Here is a 25,015-nt window from a genome sequence, read left to right on the forward strand (position 1 = left end):
TGCTTTTTTAATGTTGCAATTTAGCTTTGATTTATCCACCTCAAAATTGTGAAAATTGCTCTGGCTACTGGAGGTGCAACATTTCTAGAGACCCTTGGCAGTGAAAGGGTTAAAAGGGCTATTCACGTGCTGCTATTAGATTTTGAAAAGACCCCCCCCCAGTTTTTACATAGCATGCAAATGAACCTCTCTGTACACCCTGGGCATTCCCGAAGCCATCGTGCACCCCCTGCGTCATACCTTTATAACGCCCCCTCCTTTCCTTGTGCTCCAGTGATGCCCTCCTCCTCCGTAGGTGTAACCGCCTCCATTCTCTGTAGTCTTGATCCTGCGCTTTGAAATCTCGGGTATGTGCAGTAACACTCCATTCTGAGCGCTACCGCACATGTCTGAGCGCCATTTTCTTGTGCGCTTTCTTTCATTGTCCACAAGAAAATGGTGCCAGTAAGACTGTCCTAATTTTTACATTTGTTTGATATTTATGGAGATAGCTTAGGACTTATTTCTTGTCATTAATAGGCCTGATTTTTAACATTTAAAATTAAAAGTTAGGTTTCAACTTGTCTATATGGGTGCATTTTTTTTGAATGAATGTCAAATGAATGTACACGATGCTAAACTCACATTGGAAGCAGGATTATTACGATGTCTGATGCACACACCTTTGACAAAGTACCAGCACAGAATGAAGATGACCTATTTTAACCCCTTCCCGACATGCGCCGTAATAGTACGGCGCGTGTCGGGTCTGTAACTATGGCGACCGCCCGGGAGCCAGGCGGCCGTCATAGCCGCCGGGTGTCTACTGCTTCAAGCAGTAGACAACCGGCTCTAATGCCTCCGATCGGTCCCCGGACCGATCGGAGGCATTAACCCCTCCGGCGCTGCTGTCAAAGGCGCCGGAGGCGCTATCTTCCCGGCGGCGCATGGGCGCCGCCATTTTGGCAAGGATCGCCGGCTCCTGGAGCATGCTCCAGGGCCGACCCCCCGTTGCCATGACAGCCGGGAGCCTTGTTAAGGGCTCCCAGCCAGTCTGCAAATTCTCTCTTTTGCAGGCTGGTGTATACAGCCTGCAAAAGAGATGATGCTTTTTTGCAATGCATTGCAATGCATTAGCATTGTAATGCATTGCATTAGTGATCAGACCCCCTGGGGTTCAACACCCCTAGGGGGTCTAATAAATGCAAAAAAAAAATTAAAAAAAGTAAAAAAAAAAAATATAAAAAAAATATAAAAAGTATTAAAAGTTCAAATCACCCCCCTTTCCCTAGAACAGATATAAAAGTAGTTAAAAACTGTGAAACATATACATGTTGGGTATCCCCGCGTCCAAAATCGCCCGCTCTACAAATCTATACAAATATTTTTCCTGTTCGGTAAACGCCGTAGCAGGAAAAATAGTCAAAAGTGCCAGACCGCCGTTTTTTCACTGTTTTAATTCTGCTAAAAATTTGAATAAAAAGTGATCAAAGCAATAACATTTCCCGAAAATGGTAGAACTAAAAAGTACACCCGGCCCCGCAAAAAAAGACGCCCTATGCATCCCCGTACACCTATGTATAAAAAAGTTACGGCCGTCGGAATATGGCGACTTTTAGAAAAAAAATTTTTTAACACCGTTTTGGAATTTTTTTTAGGGGTCAAAATGTAAATAAAACCATATAAATTTGGTATCCCTGGAACCGTACCGAAACACAGAATACAGGGGACATGTCATTTTGGCTGCACAGTGAACGCCGTAAAACCAAAGCCCGTAAGAAAGTCGCAGAAATGCATTTTTTCTTCAAATCCACCCCATTCTGAATTTTTTTTCCTGCTTCCCAGTACATTATATAGAATAATTACTGGTGGCATCATGAAGAAAAAATTGTCCCGCAAAAATTAAGACCTCATATGACTCTGGGAGCGGAGAAATAAAAAAGTTATGGGGTTTAGAAGGAGGGGAGTCAAAAACGAAAAACGAAAATCAAAAAATGCCATCGGCGGGAAGGGGTTAAAGGGTATTCATTTTAATTTACAAAGCAATGGTAGAAGCGTGGCTTTGATTTGAAGACGCTCAATACTCATGTATCTTTACATATGTTTCGATGCTAGAATATCTTTGCATATAATACATACTATTCAGAAGAATACAAAGAATTCTTTGATGTGATCTCCCTCTGCAGGATCTTTGGAAAAATCAAGTCAGAAAAATGTATTATGACATCTAACGGAGATACACAAATCTAGGTTATCAAAAGTATCTTTTTATTATTTGTCAAAAGAAGTGCATTAACATTACAGTTTTAAGGCTACAGATAAGTTTGCATAGTTACAACTGGTAAACAGCATGCAAATAAAGACAGTGAGGCTGTATGACTTACATAGCCATACAATGGTTTAGACACCAGCAGGAAACATGCTGTTTCCTTTAAACTACAAAAGAAACCTGGAGGACTTATAGAGCTTATTAACTCCTTGCTTTTCAAGTTGCATTGCTTCTTACCATTTCCCATTTTGATTCTTGATTAGGTATTGTAGAATCTGAAACTTTACATTTTTTTATGTAATTTATGAAAAAAGAGAAATCAATTTATGTCCAATGAATAATATCGTATTAAAGGGTTTTTCAGAGACTTATTCATTTAGGACCTCTCCTGAGGATAGATCTCCAATTATAAGACTAATAGGGGTAAGTCACTTGGTCCCCCAGCCAAGCAGCCGCAGCCTCTTTACTGCTCCATTGCAGCTGACATCAAATGGCCTGTGAAGCAAAAGCAGCTCTTCTGCTGCTTTAACCAGCTGATCAGTGGGAGTCCTGGGTTTTGGATCTCACGGATCTTCAGCTTATGACCCACCCACTATAATGACGATAAAATCTCCTTTTTCAGTTTTCCATATTCAACTGTTTACCAGAAATCTGAAGGGGGGGGGGGGGTTACTTCAGTTGCACCAGTATCAGGTTTGTATACATTACTGGAACTCCCATTCTCAACTTTCTAACAGCTCTGTGTCCGCAGCCTAATGGCGTTTTAGAGCAACTTCAAAACACCACAACTAGGTTTCTAGGTACTGCAGGTCCCAATCTAATAACAGCAAGACCTATTTCCCCAGAAAACAGGCCAGTGTGACTCTTCACCTCAGAAGTCTGTGTGCAAATTAGCTGAGATTTTTACAGGTAAACGGAAAGGCGAAAAAAGATACTTTATACTCTACCCGACAGCTCTGTTTAGTGGGGAATATCCTGCTTATGGGCTCCCTTTAAAGGGGTTATCCAGGTTCAGACAAATATTGAAATAAAAGGGTTTGTATAATGACAAATTATACAATTTTCCAATAGGATTTTTGTATCAATTTCTCACAGTTTTCTTAATCTCTGCTTGTGCTCATTCATCTTGCAGATGATAATCAGTCTATGGTCATGTGATGGACACACAGGTGCACAGCTCGTTACAGTCACAGCCAGTAATCAGACATCTGCCTGGTGACGAGCTGTGCACCTGTGTGTCCATCACATGACCATGGACTGATTTTTATCCACTGGAAGTAAACAGAAGGGATGACAGCAAGCAGAGCTCTAGATACCCATGAGTAATTGATACAGAAAGTATATGGGAAGATTATATACAGTATATACTCGAGTATAAGCTGACTCGAATATAAGCCAAGGCCCCTAATTTTACCACAAAAAACTGGGAAAGCTTATTGACTCGAGTAGAAGCCTAGTCACAAGTTTCAGCTCTTCAATTTGGCCCAGACACACGGCCGCAAAAGCAACGACTTCAATGTGTATGGGCCCTTTGAAATATAATATAATAGTCCATAATTTTATCCACCAATGCAGATAAAAAGTCTGGTCATGTGCATTACAGCTCAGTAACTCCATGGGGATCATAGTAATAGCAGTTAACCCCATCATGTCCCTCACATTAACCCACTGTGTGCATCACATAACAGTGACTGATATGTGGGACATATGGAGGTAATAATTAGGTATCTTCATAATTAAGGTCCTTTATTAGTACCCCCATGTGTCTCACATATTAGTAACCCTTATATGGAGCACATAAGGGTTCATATGAGGAACATGATGGGGTTAACTGCTATTAATGTGAGGCATATGGAGTTACTGAAACTAAATGAATAACCCCAAATATGTGACATTACTAGGCATAGTAACTCCAGCAGGTACCTGTGTGTTTTACTTACACTTTATTCTATCTTCCTCTCCTCGATGCAGGGCAGCAGCAGGGGCCTCCCGGGCTTTCATCTCTCTTGCTAGAGAAGGGGGAGTGTCCTATATCATTACTGTAGCACTAAAGGACCTCCCCCTTCATTTAATTTATGCAGATCCTGCGCTCCGTGACTCATTTTGCCAATGCAAATGCATTGGTTAAGGAACCTATCAGGGCCCCTGACCAATGCATTTGTATGAACAAAATGAGGATTAATAGTTGGGGCCCGGGGCTCATCGGGGGATTCACCGGTTCCCCGGTGGGCCAGTCTGACCCGGAGTTGGATCCTGACTTCAGTATAAACCGAGGGGGTATTTTTTCAGCATAAAAACTGTGCTGAAAAAGTCAGCTTATACTCGAGTATATACGGTAATTCTTCTTTATACAAACAACATTTGTCTCAATATTTGTCTGAAACTGGACAATTCCTTTAATCATTAGGAGTGGAGGAATATTATTATCTTAGGAGCAGGTGTCTCTTTTGTAATAATTGTAGTTGTTTAAAAGTGTATTCACTATAAAATGATATTCTGCATTTTCCTAATTTTTATGTATTAGCTGAATATACAATACCCCTTCTTCAAATTGTCAAAATTCTTCTTTACAGTTTCCAAGTAGCTGGGTTAATAATGGTTGCATTGAAATTTGAATGGTAAGTTGTTAACAGGTTTTTAAGGACTAAAAAACAGTAGGCAGTTATCAATACTTGTATGCTTAAAAAAGGCTCCAATTTTGGTGCACATCTCTTGCTCAGCAAAAATTGTCTGAAAGATTTAAGCACAGCTTGGAATCGTCACCAGATCTAGGTGGTGAGAAAATGGACTTTACATCAGTTAAGATGTTCCAACTTAATTAAAAGGCATACACCACTTCAAGTTGACCTAAATTACTGCATGTCAGTCTTTAAGGGGCTGTCCTGCCCCCCACAGTTAGTAAACCAATAGAGATCTTACATATATTACACAAAGACCTTGTTGAGTACATAGCTCTATAAATCCTAAATAAAATGAAAATTAACCTTAAAAGCAAAACAATGTAATTTCAACTATCCTTGGAATGATGTTTTCTCTTGACAATAACAAATTCACCATAAAGTGCTGCGAACAGATGCCAGGGTAATCTATAAGATGATGCGGTTGATATGAGGACATGGACTTTAGACAGTGAAGTTGTGTTGATTTTTAAAGCAAGCAAAGTAGCATGTTCACTTTTGAGAAGTTTTCCCTTGACAGGACTAGAGCAGTAGCCATATACGATCATTGCTTCTTAACAGTATTCTCATTTCTATAACACAATTGAGACCTCATGGAGATTTATTCTATATCTACTGGGATAATCCTGTTCAGAAAGTCCCACCTGATTTTGAAATGTAAAATATTGCATTATTGTCTTCTCTAGGAAGTCATTTTCTTCTTGCAATCCACAGAACAGAAGACCATCCCCTCAATTGGCATGAACTTCTGGCCAATCAGACACTTGCTGCAGCACGAGCATACAAAGCACTCGGGGGAGGCATGCCAGTGGAACCCACTGTAGCTCACACGTTGCATCTCTGGATCAATGGCATTGTGACAGCCTTGGCATGTCTAAAAGGATGCAAAATGAACACAACCTGTTAAATTACAATGTAAATCAATTCTTTAGAGCACAACATTGCAGTTTTCTCCATACTGAGACTGACCACAGACTACATTGATGTGGGCAGTCCATTGTCTTTTCAAGCCATTGCAGACGGAAGATGGCTTGGGCCAATGTATAGTAAGTTTATGAACAAAACAGGGTTTTTTGGCCCGGATTTGGATGTGGAATCTGCCTCAAAATATGCCTACCATTGAATTCCATGGGCTCCTTTTTCCGCGAGCGGCTTGTTCCTGCTTGCGGAAAAAAGAAGCGACCTTCCCTTTCTTGACGCGGATTCAGCCGTGGAATCCGCAGCGTGAGACTCCCTCCTGACTAGGCCCATTCATTTGGGCCTAATCCAGAGCGGTATGCTGCAAGTGGATGCCGGAAAACTCTATGTGCACTGCACCAGCATCCAGTCGCGGCTAGCCGGGGAAGAGGTCTTTTGGAATGGATTTTGTGCGTCAAAATCCGATCCAAAAAACCCCGTGTGAACCCAGCCTTAGACATCAGGAGGGAAACAAAGTACAGATGTGTCCACTATTAAGTTGGCTAATGTAGCTAGATTGTGCTTTAGGACTACAGATTCTAGTGATGCTAATTGGCACATCATAACATGCTAGCAAAACCTTTGACAAGCGGTCATACACAACCACTAGGTGGGTTTTGTGGAATAAGTTTATCTTATAAAGCGGGTCATCTCTATACAGACATATCTGCAACTAAGAAAAGACACATTAGCACTGAATGTAGTAAGAGATAGAAAGATATCAGACATTAGTAAGCTATAAAACACTGAATAAAACATCAGTTGCAGGGACATGAATCGAACATAAAGATATTAAGTGGATGGTGATAGAATATGGCTTCCATAGTAAGTAAAAGGACTAGTGGAACAGATACAAGTAACTGCATAAGATTAGCAGTGAGGTAGTGTATAGGGTTAGAGGATAAACATTCAGTCAGAGACTATCATCTCCATGGCAAGTAAATCACAATGCTAGGCTTGCACCACGATGCATTAGTAGTATATTATATATGATGCAGTACAGTAAAATCAGAGACTGATATCACATTTATCCAGTTGAGTGTCTTTATTGTCTGTCTATATTTTTAATGCAAATAACAGAATAAAAAATAAAAAAAAAGTATTCCATAAAAGTACAATTTTTAGAGTGCAACAAATTTAAAGATATTTCTAAGGACACAAATGGACAACATAAAACTACAGTAGACTTTAGCAGATGCTAGAAAAAGTCGTCAATGTAACTTAGAAATGTAATAAAAGAATGACTTGATCTTACCACAGCATGATTTTTCACATAGCATGGCTTGCATACTGGCTTGTCGTTCACCATCACATAAATTTCCCCAGCCAGGACACAGTCACAGTCAAAGCAACAGAAGTGTTTCAGATGCCAGTTTAGACCTTCAGCTTGTGTATATTCATTGCTGAAAATCAACTACAAAAAGAGAGATGGCTATAATATAGTTTACGATGCTTTATTACATAGTTCTGTATTCTGTACTATTAATTGAAAGTCAGACCACTAGATGTCACCAGATCCTTACTTTTTAATTGTCAATTTGTGCCACCTAGTGTACATTTAGGAAATATACACCCATAAATGCTCAGCTGCTCTCCACTGAAGATTCAACATCCTTTCTTTACAAAGTATGTTAGCCGAACACTGCAAATCATTTATATTACTGTAGTGCAGTGCACGCTCTTAAACTTGTGGCTTCTTACACCTATATATCTGAAAGAAAACTCCCTCTTCTACCCGCATGGTGTTTGCAACTACCTGCCAAGAGAATATGGCAGTAAACATTCTGTATACACACGCGCACGCACACACATAAACCCACACGATGTGACACTAATTAATTCCATCCCTGTAGAGAACAACATGGCTGATGACTCAAGGGAGATTGTTTTTCATTAACAGGAATACAACGGCAGAAATTCTTCTCATCTTACAGAAGTTCTATTTGTATCTCTATGCTACGGTTGGTTCTGCTTCCTACCTGATATACAGTATATACACATTGACTTCCCAATTAAAATTCTACCAATATTCTTTTCCTTGCCTAGATGGATAGTAAACTACACTGTGGCAATAAGTACATGAGTAAAGCTGCCAATGCACACAGAATGCTGTTTTATTCAGTCTGGACGCCTCCAAGCTCTTTCCTGACAGCAGATATGTAGAAAAAGGAGGTAGTCATGATAGACTACAACATACCTGAACTGAGAGCTTATTCTTCGCTCCACATTGGTAACACATGCATGCTTGGGAAATGAACAGCCCAACAGAAATTGGAGGTGTTTTATTATTAATTAAGGTGTTAAATTATTATTGCCTCCTTAAAATTTGTTAAATTTTCTAAATATCTTCATAATTGCATTTTTTTTAAAATAAATAATAATAATAATAATAATAATAATAATTCCACACTACATGAAATCATGAAATAGACCTGCAAGTGCCATAATAATGCCATTACAGCTACATTAATATATAGTAGAATAAATATGCAGTATAGGAATCAAGGTATTCATGTCTGTACAATGTTTTGTAGGCGAGATTATTATAGAGGTAGGCCTATATAGGTAGAAGAGTTACCTGCCATAATCATTCTTGTAAATTTGTAGAGAACTAACAGGTTTTTATCAGAAACTCAAAGCAGCTTGGATCACTTCAAATTCCTCCAGCAAGCTACTACAGTGCGACTTGCATGGGAAGGTGATAGATAGTTGTTAGAGATGAGCGAACACTGTTCGGATCAGCCGATCCGAACAGCACGCTCCCATAGAAATGAATGGAAGCACCTGTGATGCTGACTCTGCCGGTGGCCGGCCAGTGTCACAGGTGCTTCCATTCATTTCTATGGGAGGGTGCGGTTTGGATCGGCTGATCTGAACAGTGTTTGCTCATCTCTAATAGCTGTATGATGACAGAAGAAGCTTCCAAGAGCATTGCCATTAATATTGCAATATTTAAAGGGTTATTCCCATCTTCTGATACTTATGGCATAAAATTACTTGTTTACTTTCGGAACACCCATAGAGAAGAATGGAGAGAACACTGGCCCTTTCACAATGGGGTCATGGACTACCATTCTTATTATAGGTGCAAGTCCCAGAGGATGGAACTGTACATATTAGATATATCTTGAGAATATGCTATACATCTCCAAAATGGGAAGATCTCTTTAAGGAACTGCAGTTTAAGTAGTTTTTCGCTGTGTAATATAGTATGTTGGATTAACTCAAGATAATGTTACCTCATCACAACCTGCGCAACGTGGCTTCTCACTGTCACAGTAATGCCTGCCACAGTACAGCTTTCCTTTCTTCCAGAAGTAGATCATGTCAACTAGAAGTTCATTGCAGGTGTTGCAGACAAAGCAAGAAGGATGCCACAACTTGTCATAGCCGGCCCGTTCTGCATATACTGCAGGGTCACCCTCCTTCATGTTCTCCTTGCACCGGAAGCAGTACTGTGGATAAAATGAAAAGTTTATGTAATGTCTCATACAACAAACCACAGGTAGATATTGTTTAATAAAAAAAACAGAACAATGGGGAGGAAGCTGCAAGCAAAATAAAAGGACCGTCAGTGCTGCAAATGAGAGAGCATGTCTAAAACGGTGCCAACAGAAACACATGTTGTCCTGAAACCTACATGCATCCCAGCTCCATAATGCCATGTATACAGTGACATGGACCATCTATTAGCGATGCAAGGAGGCTTTCTAATCCCGCTGTGACAGTGAAAAATTGGGCTGAGAAGTGGAATTGAGCAGGCATGCCACAGCTACTTCCACAGTGATTCTTAATGTCTCAACACTCCCTCTCTACGCAACGATAAATGCTAATTAACAATCCAATTGTGAGCCGGGTCACAGTGCATTCTTCGCCCTCTCAATCTTTTAACCCTTCCCTGCAGTCACAAACATCCCATTGTCTGCAGAAAGGAACGCCTCGGATGGAAAAATTGCCTCAGTCGTGGCAGTTGCTCACAACACAAGATATTCCCATAACTGGAGATCTGCTTCTGATGGAGTTTTGTGAGTAATGAGAATGTTTTATGACACATAGGATTCACATCCAACCACGGCGGAGATCTGGAGCAGTCAGAGTAAATAAATAACAGCAACGTGGGCTGTTCTGGACAGATAACAGCCTATAAACACAGGACAAGAGGAACCAGCTCAGCTTTTCCATTTACATAAACCTTTGCTTTTTAAAACTTTTTACAGATCTGATAGGAGACAACTAAGAATTCCTGCGTATGCAGCATAAATTAGGTGACAAGGATTTGGAGTCCGTGCTGAGAGCTAAGCTTCAGAATAGCAGACTTTCTGGCACACAGACTCAAACAGAGAGCGGAGATGTCTGTATCTAAGGACAACTAACAATACCACCTTTCTACTCATATACTATATGGCACAGAATTTGCAGTAGGTCACATTTTACATTTTCAGTGCACAAAAGTAGCCAAGAGCAAATGTGTATTCTGACATTAAACTTTTTTTTTTTTTTTTTTTAAATATAAACAGATTTTAAAACTGCACATGTAAATTATCCCGAAAACTCACTGAACCCCCCTGAACAGGCAGCCTGGCTGGATGCTGTCTGATATAACTGACATCTCTCTGGCTGGGATTCATGAAGCTGGAGCCAGTACACCTCTCTTCACAGTGCATGTGCTGAAGCTGGCATGGAATGAAAAATCCTGGCCACAGGGATATAAAGCCAGAAGAGAAGTGGCATCACCTTCATGACTCTTCAGGGTACTGTGCGCCATGTTTATGCTTACTTTGTTGGATCACACAGGTATACAAATATATATTGGAGACACAATTAAACATTGTCCCATGCAATGGTGGCAGTTTAGGAGTGTGAGGGGGATCTGCTTATACATAGAAGTACCTAAAAATCTGACTTGAGGAGTTGTACGGGATAACTATAGATTAGTGTAGCGTTTTAAACACCCTCTGCCTTGTCTACTATCTATCTATCTATCTATAACTCAAAATCTGTAGTAGTCCGCTCTATGCAAATCCACAGTTCTTGCCCGATTTGGGTGAAATTTGGCAAGCCCCCTCTCCACCCACAGGAGCAGAATACTGCGCACGTTCCATCTCGCCAGTGCATGAGATTGGGGCCCCAAAAGTTAGGCCCTATACATTTAATGGGGAAAAGTGAAAGTGGTGAGGGCTAAACAGTTGTGACTGACAGGGACAGATTATAGCGACAGCGCCAAACAGTCACACTTAAAGGGGCCGCACCACCACACAAATATTTCACAAACACCATATAAACATCACACAGACAGCACACATATACCAACCAACAAGCACAACACCACACAAACACCAGAGCACTCTATATACACACACACACACACACACACACACACACACACACACAACACAAACACCACTCCACAAATACTACAACACCACCACATAAATACCACATGTACACTGCACACACACAAAAGGATTACACACTCACACAAACACACTCAGATGAATCCACAGTACACAAACGGATGAACAGAGCACATGCGTACCCACACACAACTACCACACGTATGGACACTTACAATGGGCATGCACAAACACATGGATGACATACATATATAAGGACCACACATGCGCATGCACACATGCACATGGATCACATGTGTGCACACATATCGATACACGTGCGCATACATATACATGGACCACACATGTGCATGCACACACGCATACATACACGCACAAAACACGTCTGGTATGCTTAGTGGTTGCTTGCACACCACAGAATTTTTCACGGACCTCCGGGCCATGGATTTGGTGGCTCCATACACTTCTTTGTGCACAAAGCTATGAATTTTGCATGCTCCATAGAAGTCTATGGAGATGTAGAAAACATAGCCCGGTGACTGTAGTGTTACTGTAGTGTGCAAGCAGCCATATTGAGCAATATTGGTCAGTCAAAAACTGCCTGATAGTAAGATTGTCATTATTACTTACTATACAGTGAGCTTTCATCATTGAAGCACTACAATAGATACAGTAGTTGTGTAACTGTAAACCAATTTTACTCTTTTGTCTGTGAACTACTTATAAATTACACTGGAGGGAGGGGGAAGGGTTGCATTATGTTGTTAACTGGGTGTAAATGTTTTATGTTTGTGTAAGGGGCGTAAATTTGAATTTTTGCTAAAAAAAAAAAAAAAGTTCAAAAAAAGAGTTGTAATAGATAATACTACATAAGATGTAAAATCAATAAAAATGTTGAAATAAAAAAAAAAAAAAGTTGTTTACATCAATGTTAGACAAATTAGTAAAATGTCAAAATAAAAATTGTAAGTGGAAAAAGATTTACTGTAGCACTCTGAAAATGTCAATTTCAGTGTGACACTGAAAATTTTACTTTAGCTAGCATAACCAATAATTTAACATATTTTACACGAGCGAAGCCGCAGGTATTCTACTAGTATTACATAATTAATCAAAAATTCAGTCAGGAACGCCCTTCATCACAGCAGCGCCTATAGCGCTGTACTGTGAGAGCGGGGAGAAACGCGCCCCCCCCCAGTACTCATCTATGGACGAGTACTATCGAGGGGGGGGGGGGGCGCGTTCCTCCCCGCTCTGCTCTCACAATACAGCGATATAGGCGCTGCTGTGATGAAGGGCGTTCCTGACTGACTGTCAGCGACGCCCTTCTGACGGTGAAGAGCTACAGTACTGTCACCGATAGCTCTTCACCTGGGGCACAGATTGTGAAAGCCAACAGTACGATGAATTCAGTGCACTGTCGGCTTTCTAGCGGTATATAAAGCAGTATGCGCCCCAACTCATGAAAGGTCCTCTTTAAGTCTGTCACGATGTGAGTGGCCAATGAAAATTTGGTTCTTAACTAAGTCATAAAATGATAGAAAAGGATGACCTGGAGAGGCGTCTGGAATGTGTTTTCTGCACTGTGGTAAAATCACATATCCAGAATGGAGAATTTTGTATCTCCAACTCTGTGTTAGGAATGCTTCAGCATCAAAATGTGTCCCCATTAATTATTTACTTCTCTTGTTTACATAGCAAGTCAGATAGGTGTAACTACTAAAAGGCGTTGTCCAGGATAAACATTTTATTTATTTGATTGTTTTTTTATTCATTTATTTTTTTTTTAATTAAGCCGAGAGAGGTGGGGAATAAAGGGATTTTTGTAACCCCGGAAAGTGGGAATGCTCTGAAGTGGGAATGGGGATGATTACTCCCTACTGCTGGAGAGTGGAGACAGTCTGAAGAAACATGGCCACTGAAATGGGGGAAGAAGGCAAAGTGGAGTAGTAGGACGACACCACCTTTCGGACCAAGACATTGTTTATGTTGGCAACCCAGATCTCCTAGAACAGCGGTTCTCAACCTGGGGGTCGAACAACCAAAACACAGGGGTCGCCTAAAGTCATTGGAAAATACATATTTCTGATGGCTTTAGCCACTGAGAAGCCACGCTACAGTGTCAGTAGCGCTTTTCAGCTGGAACGCACACCATTATGGACGTGCGTTCCCAACTGAATGCCTGCGCAGACGTGATGGCATCATCCGTCTGGTGACTGCGGAGAGAGTGGCGAGGGAGCGTTGGAAGGTGAGTATAAGTGATGTTTTTTTTGTTTTAAACATTAAGTCGGAACATAATGAATGGGGCCCATGAAACTGGGGGGAGAACGGCATGACACTGGGGTAGATTAAGGAGGGGAGAACTGCATGACACTGGGGTAGATTAAGGAGGGGAGAACGGCATGACACTGGGGCAGATGAAGGGGTGGGAGAACGGCAAGACACTGGGGCAGATGAAGGTGGGGGAGAACGGCATGAAACTGTGGGCAGAGACGGGGGGGGGGGGGACCTGAAACTGGGGGCAGAAGAGGTAATATGAAACTGGGGGAGAGATGGAGGAGGGACATATAATTTACAGGTGACTGTAGGAGGATTATACAGTGTGGGAGCACATGAAAAATTAATGAGAATGGGCGGAGTCTACATAAAAGTGGACGGAGCTAAATTTGCCGCGGTGCGATGTGCGCGCCACACATTCTGTTCCTCTTTCTGGTCTTCAGAAGTTGGGAGGTATGCCTATATTTAAATTATGTTTGATTTGTAGCAATGAGAATACATAATGCATATCAGGTATTTACATTCTGAATCAGAACTGTAGCTAAATTACAGTTATGAAGTAGCCACCAAAATTATTTTTTGGTTTGGGGGTCACCGCAACATGAGGAACTGTATTGCGGGGTCATGGCATTAGAAAGGTTGAGAACCACTGCCCTAGAAGGAAAGCAATTGCCCTTCCCCCCTTTAGGGGAGACCTTCATGCCAAGGAAGGCCTGGAGGACTTGGTGCAGGACTCGAAAAGGGCTTCTTGGAACGGGAGTTCCAGAGAGACCATCCTCCGGAGCGAGAGGTGGAGCCACGAAAACACTGAGAACAGCTGGAAGAGGATGGCTGGAACTTAAGATGCCTCTTGGGGAGGAGAGGACTTTTCCTTCTCTGTGGCCTCAGAGATAACCTTTTCTAGGCCTTTGTGAAGAAGTCAACCCTGTCTATCCTGAAAAAAGGGAAGGGCCACATTGTTACACGAACAAATCCAAACAGTATGGCAGATAACCACTGCATTGGCAGCCACCTTATCAGATCTGTGGGCTGCTTCTAAGAAGGCGTCGAATAGGTAACTGGAAGCTTTCAGGATTTGAGTGATGAGCAGCTGATTGTCCTAGAGGGAAGCTTCATCAGAGAGGTTTGTCTGGAACTATTTGGCCCAGGTGGCAGAAAAGGAAGGTCGCAGGGTGGAGCCAGCTGCTGTGAAGGCTGCCTGTCAAGGAAATCCACCTTCTTGTTCAATGGATAATTGAGGAAGGTGGAGTCTGCTAAAGGCAGGATAAGTAGCTTTGGAGAGGACTAGTTCTCGCGGTGTCAACCGTGAGAGGCTCTGACCACTTGGAGAGACACTGGTTTGGGAAAGGAAACAAAACACCCGACTTCCAGTAGAAGATAGGACAGTCCAGGTGAAGTAACAGTTCCTTCAAGATGTCAAACACCCAGTGGTTGAGAGAGACCAGAGAAGGGCAACGACTGTGGCAGAAGGAGATGTCCTCTTGAGAGGTCAAATCCAGGTCCTTAGAGATCTGTAGGGTATCTCTGTCCGTACAGATGAGCTCCTGCGTAGCAGCAGATATAAATTAAATGTGCCTAACTGATGCTCCGAGTCAGAGGCATCCCCAGGAGAAGCAGACCGAGCTGGGGTACACAGGGATCCGCCTGTTGGAGTGGAGCTGTGGTGGTGGTGATCTGAGAAGGCAGCCTTTCCAAAATTTCCACCACCAACTGGTTGTCTGGCAAGGTCACCCATGGCCCGGGTTAGGAAGGCTGTCCATATAGCAATTCTATATAAAATGTGGCGGAACCGGATGGAGAGTTGGTTCTTCACAGGAGAACATGGCAGAGGGGGCCCAGGAATATTGGTGGTAACCCAGGGGGGGGGGTTTACCTACCAGACCGCTGGAAGACTGCCACTAGCCGACTGCTGCATAGAGAGGGTTCCGCAGGTGCTGTAAGTAGTTGTCCCAGCAAGCAAAAAAGCATGAAATAAAAATATTTCTGGAGGAGAGCAAAAATCCCTCCTCCTGGAATTCCCACACTCAGGGGCTACTGGGAGGGTTGGATGGCTTGCCAAGAGCGCCCCCTGACCAATGGAAGGTCCCAGGTGGGGTCTGAGGCTAGGAAAACCTGGGAAAAGGGCAGGCCTAGACCAGTAAATCGCATAGAAAGGCAGCTGGCAGCCAGATGGAGGAGACCCAGCAGGCCAGATGGAGGCCTGGAAAAGGTACCAGAGGCCAGGAATGGGGGTCACGCCACCCCACTCAAAGGCCCAAAAGCTCCCCAGAAAAAAAATGTTTTTTATTACCTAAAAATTATAGCCCAGCTCTGGGGGGCCCCATAAACAAGGACCCATGAGAAAGGCACTAAGGACTCAGTGGAGCCTGTGGTTGAGGTGGAGAAGGGTTGAGGGATCTCTCATACTCACATATTTTTTAATATTCACCTGTCTGGTGTTAAATAAAGCAAGAAACAAACATTCTCACCAATTCTCAGTGCTCTGGTGTCTCCCAGTGCAGTCCAGTCATGCAGCTCCATGACTTCTGAGGCCAGTTAGCGGCCTCAGCGAAAGACACGGGATGTCACAGATGACGAGGACTTTCACAAAAGACGACAGCCAAGCAGCAGGACTGGACCACGCTGGGAGGATACCAGAGCACCGGGGTCAGGTATGTTTTTATATTTTTTTTGACCTTCTCAGCCCAATTAAAATAAAAATTTAGCCTGGACAATATTACTGCACTTTTTATGCCACTCATTGACTGGAGTGACTTTGCTACAATTTGTGTGACTTTTTAAAGAGTCATAGTTAATAAAGACATCTAACCTAACCATGCCCACTCTTGAAATATAAAGTGAGGTGAAGAAATCAAGAACTTACAGCATTTTTGAGTTAACAAAAAACTTTGCGAATCTCTAAAAGGTCTCAATATAAATGACCTTTTACTAGGACTTTAGGAAACTAAAGTATTCAGAGGACACACATGCAAACACAGGAAGAACATACAAAGTCCATGCAGATGTTGAACCACCCAAGACACTGGCTCTGGATTGCTACTAACCACTAGAGCCACCATGCTATCACATATAAAGAAAAAGGAAAACACAGAAATGTTTTGTTTGCCAAGTGAAGATAACGAAAAGCATCAACCAAGAATTTGGCAACAATGAAATATTAGGAAAATATATAATCTGTAGGACATAAGTGATATCAACAAATCTGTGTATAGCGATATAAAATATGTGAACGCTATATAAGCACTAGTAGTACAAGAGAGAAATTAAGCCTTTCCAAGAGCAATGTAGTCAGCATGCTGTAAGTAAAACAGTCCCTGGCTCAATAGTAAAGGCAGGGTGCTTCTACAGGGAATTTATTTCCCTCTAATTTCAGCCATATAATGGACTGCAATCCTACCCGCCTAAAGCACGGGCAAAAAATATCAGAGAATGGTGAATAGGCAAAGGATCACCAAAACGAGACCCCCTTAAATCTTTGTCTTAAAGTATGGCTGTCAACACTATGAAAGGCTGGAATGAATTAACCTTTCAGTGAACTGCATGGCATTATTGTAAAGGAGTAATAATATCTCCTTCTCCATAGTTACACTTACTGCTTAGTTTCGTACACAGTGTAGAAGCCGAAGTTAACAGCTAGGGGAAAAAAAAGTGATTTACTGGTGTATCTCCTTCTTATGCAAGATAGTATAGATAAAAGGAAACTAAAGAAGATCAGTGACAAATCACACAGAAGAATGAAAATCAGACTTCATGGAACTAGTAGTGTAAAGACTGATATGTGAAACAAGCAGCCTTTGCATTATTCCATTATGCAATATGTAAAGCAAAGATGCAAACAGTCACCAGCTTTAATGCAATGTGGTCACTTACATAGGCAGATCCCGATGGTGGTGCTGCTGCCGCCTTGTCTTGCACACTCTTAACGGTAGTAAGTGCGCTTCGGTTTCCATTATCCGGCTTAGAAGTTTCACCCGCCGATGCCCCCACCTCTTTAGGCAGCTTAATATCTCCTACACCAAGGACATCATTTTTGTATTTCTTCACAAACTGCTCCATCTGCTTCACTTCATTAGGAGACAGCTCATGACACTTGGACGGATCCTGGTCATGAGCTGGCAGCTGCTTAGCCAACTGTTTCTTCCTGTATTGGGCGCCCTCTGAACCAGCCACGGGCTGTTTTTCTTTTGGAATAAGTTCCATGTAACGCCTTGCCTATGACAACAGATTAGTACAATCAGAATGCCAGTTTCACATTAATAACAGACGAGAAAAAAATAAAATAAAAATGTTGATACACTTTCCTATCAATTTGTATAAACTATCTATTGGAATCTCAAATATATGAATATCCATGCATGCCACAGGCCCTTCTTTCCCACAAGCTTATTATACTTATATAATATACCAATTTTCCACTAAACTGCAGCACACATACACACAATTCAAAACACCATTATATCTGAGCAACAATATGTTAATAACGGATGATATCATTTGCTCAGAATACCTCTAAGCACAAAGATATACCCCCTTCCCTGCAGGTTTACAAAATTGCTCTATTGTAATGAATAGGGCAAGTGAAGGTACTTACTAAAATTTGGTTCTGTACTGGAGGTGCCCACTCATAGGTCACAGTGTTGATGGACACATCTTTCTTTGCAGAGACTGGACTAGTCAGAATCATCACATTCCTCTTGTAAGTGGGAATGCCATCTGTTTTCAGCTTTGCAATCAGAGCTGTGTATTTTGTGTCTTCGAATAGCTTGCCAACTTTACGATCATCTTCGTTGCTTGATGGAACATCATGTTCTTCTTGCCCACATTTGCAATTTCTACATATCTTCCTAAATTTCAGAAAAGTGTTATTAAAAGGTGAACCTTGCACATCATTGTGATCATAGTAAGAAACGCTTATTACTTTAAAGCCTAACTGCACATACACATATATACAGTCCTATGAAAAAGTTTGGGCACCCCTATTAATCTTAATCATTTTTAGTTCTAAATATTTTGGTGTTTGCAGCAGCCATTTCAGTTTGATATATCTAATAACTGATGGACACAGTAATATTTCAGGATTGAAATGAGGTTTATTGTACTAACAGAAAATGTGCAATATGCATTAAACCAAAATTTGACCGATGCAAAAGTATGGGCACCTCAACAGAAAAGTGACATTACTATTTAGTAGATCCTCCTTTTGTAAAGATAACAGCCTCTAGTCGCTTCCTGTAGCTTTTAATCAGTTCCTGGATAAAGGTATTTTGGACCATTCCTCTTTACAAAACAATTCAAGTTCAGTTAAGTTTGATGGCCGCCGAACATGGATAGCCCGCCCTCAAATGATCTGAAAACAAAGATTGTTCAACATAGTTGTTCAGGGGAAGGATACAAAAAGTTGTCTCAGAGATTTAACCTGTCAGTTTCCACTGTGAGGAACATAGTAAGGAAATGGAAGACCACAGGGACAGTTCTTGTTAAGCCCAGAAGTGGCAGGCCAAGAAAAATATCAGAAAGGCAGAGAAGAAGAATGGTGAGAACAGTCAAGGACAATCCACAGACCACCTCCAAAGAGCTGCAGCATCATCTTGCTGCAGATGGTGTCACTGTGCATTGGTCAATAATACAGCACACTTTGCACAAGGAGAAGCTGTATGGGAGAGTGATGAGAAAGAAGCCGTTTCTGCAAGCATGCCACAAACAGAGTCGCCTGAGGTACGCAAAAGCACATTTGGACAAGCCAGCTTCATTTTGGAAGGTGGTCCTGTGGACTGATGAAACAAGGATTGAGTTGTTTGGTCATACAAAAAAGTGTCAGGCATGGCGTCCAAAAAAAAACAACATTCCAAGAAAAACACTTGCTATCCACTGTAATATTTGGTGGAGGTTCCATCATGCTTTGGGGCTGCGTGGCCAATGCCAGCACTGGGAATCTTGTTAAAGTTGAGGGTCGCATGGATTCCACTCAGTATCAGCAGATTCTTGAGAATAATGTTCAAGAATCAGTGACGAAGTTGAAGTTACGCCGGAGATGGATATTTCAGCAAGACAATGATCCAAAACACTGCTCCAAATCAACTCAAGCATTTATGCAGAGGAACAATTACAATGTTCTGGAATGGCCATCCCAGTCCCCAGACCTGAATATCATTGAACATCTTTGGGATGATTTGAAGCGGGCTGTCCATGCTCGGCGACCATCAAACTTAACTGAACTTGAATTGTTTTGTAAAGAGGAATGGTCCAAAATACCTTCATCCAGGAACTGATTAAAAGCTACAGGAAGCGACTAGAGGCTGTTATCTTTGCAAAAGGAGGATCTACTAAATATTAATGTCACTTTTCTGTTGAGGTGCCCATACTTTTGCACCGGTCAAATTTTGGTTTAATGCATATTGCACATTTTCTGTTAGTACAATAAACCTCATTTCAATCCTGAAATATTACTGTGTCCATCAGTTATTAGATATATCAAATTGAAATGGCTGTTGCAAACACCAAAATATTTAGAACTAAATATGATGAAGATTAATAGGGGTGCCCAAACTTTTTCATAGGACTGTGTGTGTGTGTGTATATATATATAATATATATATATATATATATACACACACACACACACATATACACAGTCCTATGAAAAAGTTTATATATATATATATATACACACACACACACACACACACACACACACACACACACACACACACACATATACACAGTCCTATAAAAAAGTTTGGGCACCCCTATTAATCTTCATCATTTTTAGTTCTAAATATTTTGGTGTTTGCAACAGCCATTTCAGTTTGATATATCTAATAACTGATGGACACAGTAATATTTCAGGATTGAAATGAGGTTTATTGTACTAACAGAAAATGTGCAATATGCATTAAACCAAAATTTGACCGGTGCGAAAGTATGGGCACCCTTATCATTTTATTGATTTGAATACTCCTAACTACTTTTTACTGACTTACTGAAGCACAAAATTGGTTTTGTAAGCTCACTGAGCTTTGAACTTCATAGCCAGGAGTATCCAATCTTGAGAAAAGGTATTTAAGGTGGCCAATTGCAAGTTGTTCTACTATTTGAATCTCCTCTGAAGAGTGGCATCATGGGCTACTCAAAACAACTCTCAAATGATCTGAAAACAAAGATTGTTCAACACAGTTGTTCAGGAGAAGGATACAAAAAGTTGTCTCAGAGATTTAACCTGTCAGTTTCCACTGTGAGGAACATAGTAAGGAAATGGAAGACCACAGGGACAGCTCTTGTTAAGCCCAGAAGTGGCAGGCCAAGAAAAATATCAGAAAAGCAGGGAAGAAGAATGGTGAGAAGAGTTAAGGACAATCCACAGACCACTTCCAAAGAGCTGCAACATCATCTTGCTGCAGATGGTGTCACTGTGCATCAGTCAACAATACAGCGCACTTTGCACAAGGAGAAGCTGTATGGGAGAGTGATGAGAAAGAAGCCGTTTCTGCACGTACGCCACAAATAGAGTTGCCTGAGGGATGCAAAAGCACATTTGGAGAAGCCAACTTCATTTTGGAAACAAAGATTGAGTTGTTTGGTTATAAAAAAAGGAGTTATGCATGGCGTCCAAAAAGAAACAGCATTCCAAGAAAAACACATGCTACCCACTGTAAAATTTGGTGGAGGTTCCATCATGCTTTGGGGCTGTGTGGCCAATGCCGGCACCGGGAATCTTGTTAAAGTTGAGGGTCGGATGGATTCCACTCAGTATCAGCAGATTCTTGAGAATAATGTTCAAGAATCAGTGACGAAGTTGAAGTTACGCCAGGGATGGAGATTTCAGCAATACAATGTCCAAACACCGCTCCAAATCGACTCAGGCATTCATGCAGAGGAACAATTACAATGTTCTGGAATGGCCATCCCAGTCCCCAGACCTGAATATCATTGAACATCTGTGGGATGATTTGAAGCGGGCTGTCCATGCTCGGCGACCATCTAACTTAACTGAACTTGAATTGTTTGTCCAAAATATCTTCATCCAGGATCCAGGAACTGATTAAAAGCTACAGGAAGCGACTAGAGGCTGTTATCTTTGCAAAAGGAGGATCTACTAAATATTAATTTCACTTTTCTGTTGAGGTGCCCATACTTTTTCACTGGTCAAATTTTGGTTTAATGCATATTGCACATTCTCTGTTAGTACAATAAACCTCATTTCAATCCTGAAATATTACTGTGTCCATCAGTTATTAGATATATCAAAATGAAATGGCTGCTGCAAACACCAAAATATTTAGAACTAAAAATGATTAAGAGGGGTGCCCAAACTTTTTCATAGGACTAATATATATATATATATATATATATATATATATATATATATATATACATACCGTGTTTCCCTGAAAATAAGACAGTGTCTTATATTAAATTGTCACTCTAAATATAGGACCTGTCTTATTTTCGGGGGGTGCCTTATTACAAGCGGCAGTCATGCCGGCACTTCCTTAGTGGAGCGTCAGCATGACTGCCGGTTGTAGGTAGTGTAGTGTAGGAGAGGGGGGAAGTTATCATACTTACCTTTCCCTTCTTCCTAGCAGGGCTGGTGCTGCTGTTCGTCCTGGAAGTGGTGAGCGAGGCTTAGCTAGGCTTCGGGGGGCGGGGCTTAGCGATGCTTCAGGGGCGGGGCTTAGCAGAGCTTTGCAAGCTCCACTTCACTGACACAGCAGCCGTGCCCTGTGTGCACAGGAAAGCCGGCTGCTGCCTCTTCTGTATGGCAGCTGCTGTCTCTGCCTCTGGGATGAGCTGGGAGAGCTCATCCTACAACAGCTGAGGCAGCAGCCGGCTTTGCTGTGCACACGGAGCACAGAGCATGGCTGCTGTGTCAGTGAAGTGGAGCTCGCTAAGCCCCGCCCCCGAAACTTCCACTAAGCCCCGCCCCCCGAAACCCCGCACACCACTGCCGGGCATGCCTTTTTTTCGGGGGATGCCTTATATTAGGCAATTCAACAGAAACCCCCGCATGCCTTACTTTCAGGGGGTGTCATACTTTCAGGGAAACACGGTACATACACACACAGTATTACAGTTCTAATATTACAATGTCATTTTACAACTTTTTAATTCAAATATAGCAATGTGCTTAACAATGCCATGTACCAATGCTTTTAATCTTCCAGAACGAAAAAATAAATAAAAGTAAAAAATGCATTGCAATAGTCTATAGGAAGATATTTTTATTCTATCTGTTGAAAAGAGCATTACTGAGGAAGGGGATGCAATGCGCTAGCAGAGCTTTGTACTGCAGAGTTCCAGCTCCGTTCTATGCAAGTAAAAAGGGACCAAGCTGTAGTACCAGACATAGCCTCACGAACGTGTGCTTTGTCAGTGTGCTAGTCGCATTTTCCGCAGAAAGCACACCGATCCATTATTTTCTATCACCCCACACATACACACCTATGTATCATCACAGGCCCAAATATGGGGAAAGCACGGTCACTCAGTGGTTAGCAATGTTACTTTTGTCTTTCTGCTTGCATAGTTTTTCTCTGGGTATTGCAGTTTCCTCACACATTGCAGATACATATTGATGGGGACTTTAGTTTATGAACCCTATATAAGACAGTGATTAAATATCTGTGAAGTGCTATGGAATATGATGGTGCCATATACGTAAATAAAGTAAATAAGGCAGGTCCTATGCCTGTCCATTTTGTAGCTCAGGCTAACGGAAGAAAACCAGTGGGTCCATGGAGGGTAATGGATATTTTCCAAGTGCCGTCCATGCCGTTTCACCACAGATCGTGGAACGTTTGTGTGCATGTAGCCTTAATTGTAGTGGCACTGTGCTTGTCAGAGTACACTCATCTGATCAGTAGGGGGGTATCAACATCAAATCCCCTGAACACATCTTTAAAAATCAGTACAGAGTTACATAAAATAAGAAATATCAGAAAGTATCTGCATTTCTTAGTCTCACTACATACTCTTTCATGGTCTATATGAGGGCCATATTTCCTGGACTGACCACGGCCATGTGATAGAGCACTACTGTACTACACTGAGCTTTAAGTCTAGTACAGTATAGATTGGATTTAAAGAGTGGTTGCAGCACTGGTGTTCCTGAGTATGCTGACTGTTTTACTATATAAAGTATGTGTAATGCTCAGTTTGTAGCCCAGGTGTGAGATGGTAGTCTGACAGTCCAGCAATCACCTCTTCCCAAAAACAGATTACTGAAGTTTTATAGTTCATAAAAATAACGGAGAATTTATATCTAGGAAGCAGGAGATGTACAAAATAAACCCCTTGTTACATAAAGCCTTGATGTGAAGTATTATAGATTGCGCCAAATATCTCTACTTAGCTATATAAATGTTATATAAATGTGGAAAAATCTGTTCTCTGTTAAGTTGCTTTGTGTCTACCAGAGACTATTCAAACACATGGCATATTTTTGCCTTCTTTGGATAAAATTTGCTATTTGACTGAACGCTAGCCATACTCTGAATTATGGACAACATTAAGAAAGATTAAGAGGCAGTCTGTATTTTAAGCTTTCCGTTACAATAGAGACAAGCATTTTTAGTTTTACAATAAGGCATTGACCTAAGTATGAAGAGTTTGTCCCGCTGCTTAGCATCAAGATAATTATCCGGGAGTGGAGAAGTAGTTATGAAAGTAGTAAAGGAGATCAGTCATATTCAGTTAAATATGTGAATCGGAGAAGAACTGTTTTTACTCTCATTTTATATTCTTTATTAGGAGAGAAACTACCAAGCCAGGGACTGGTCATACTCCAGACAACAGTTCAATAACTCCTTGACATTAGAAGTTCTGTTTTATTTGTCTAGTCCAGTTGCACATTCCTAAACCTACGTTTAACAAATTGTTCTTACCAGTATTGCAAGGAATTGAGGGTTGGAAAGAAACACAGATGAAGGAACTGCTGAGAAACATTCAATCTAAGCTCAGCAGTTCCTTCTAGATGAACACTATAGACTCAGGTTTTTGCACGCAGAGGGTCACAGTTGGTAGAACTTAATGTAACTCACTGATGGGTTTAGATCAATGAAAAATTCTAAAATGGTCTTCTCTAGTTTATACCATTATGATGGACCCTAGCCACCATCATTACTCGCCACAGCACACAAGATCCAGACCAGGTATAGCTGCCCATGGTGTTGATGTATATAGTGAACATCAGACTAACCCATATGTCAGCCTCCCCATGCTGGCATTGTGAAAATTCAGCACATACACAGAAACTGAAGATTATGCCGCCTGGTTTTCCACATAAGCTAAATACTTTGGACACCAGCGCAGAAAAAAAGATGCAGATAGTGAGGTGTTCATATAGTTAAACAAAATAACGGCCGCCATTCTGGTAGCCAAAGTTCTTATACCAACATCATGGACAGAAGGACCTCGCCTGGATGCTGCAATTAAAGGAATCATTAAGGATACTTAAGCCCTATCCACAGAATTCAGGAGAAGGATGGACTGAAAGTCCCCATAAG

At 41.5% G+C, this 25,015-nt stretch overlaps 1 protein-coding gene across 1 annotated transcript in view; it reads right to left on the bottom strand.

The window, feature by feature from the left end:
• Nucleotides 1-2,234: 2,234 nt before the first annotated feature.
• TES (testin LIM domain protein) overlaps nucleotides 2,235-25,015 on the bottom strand; it is a 41,416-nt gene continuing 18,635 nt past the window's right edge. Inside the window, exons 3-7 of the mRNA XM_075274274.1 lie at nucleotides 18,106-18,358; nucleotides 17,385-17,726; nucleotides 9,123-9,338; nucleotides 7,139-7,297; nucleotides 2,235-5,800 (exon numbers count right to left, since the gene is read on the bottom strand). Coding sequence (XP_075130375.1) covers nucleotides 5,609-5,800; nucleotides 7,139-7,297; nucleotides 9,123-9,338; nucleotides 17,385-17,726; nucleotides 18,106-18,358 — 1,162 coding nt within the window. The 3' untranslated portion in view covers nucleotides 2,235-5,608. The remainder of the gene's footprint in view (nucleotides 5,801-7,138; nucleotides 7,298-9,122; nucleotides 9,339-17,384; nucleotides 17,727-18,105; nucleotides 18,359-25,015) is intronic.

This window comes from Leptodactylus fuscus, chromosome 5 (genome assembly GCF_031893055.1).
Source record: "Leptodactylus fuscus isolate aLepFus1 chromosome 5, aLepFus1.hap2, whole genome shotgun sequence".
In the NCBI taxonomy this organism is placed as follows: Eukaryota; Metazoa; Chordata; class Amphibia; order Anura; family Leptodactylidae; genus Leptodactylus; species Leptodactylus fuscus.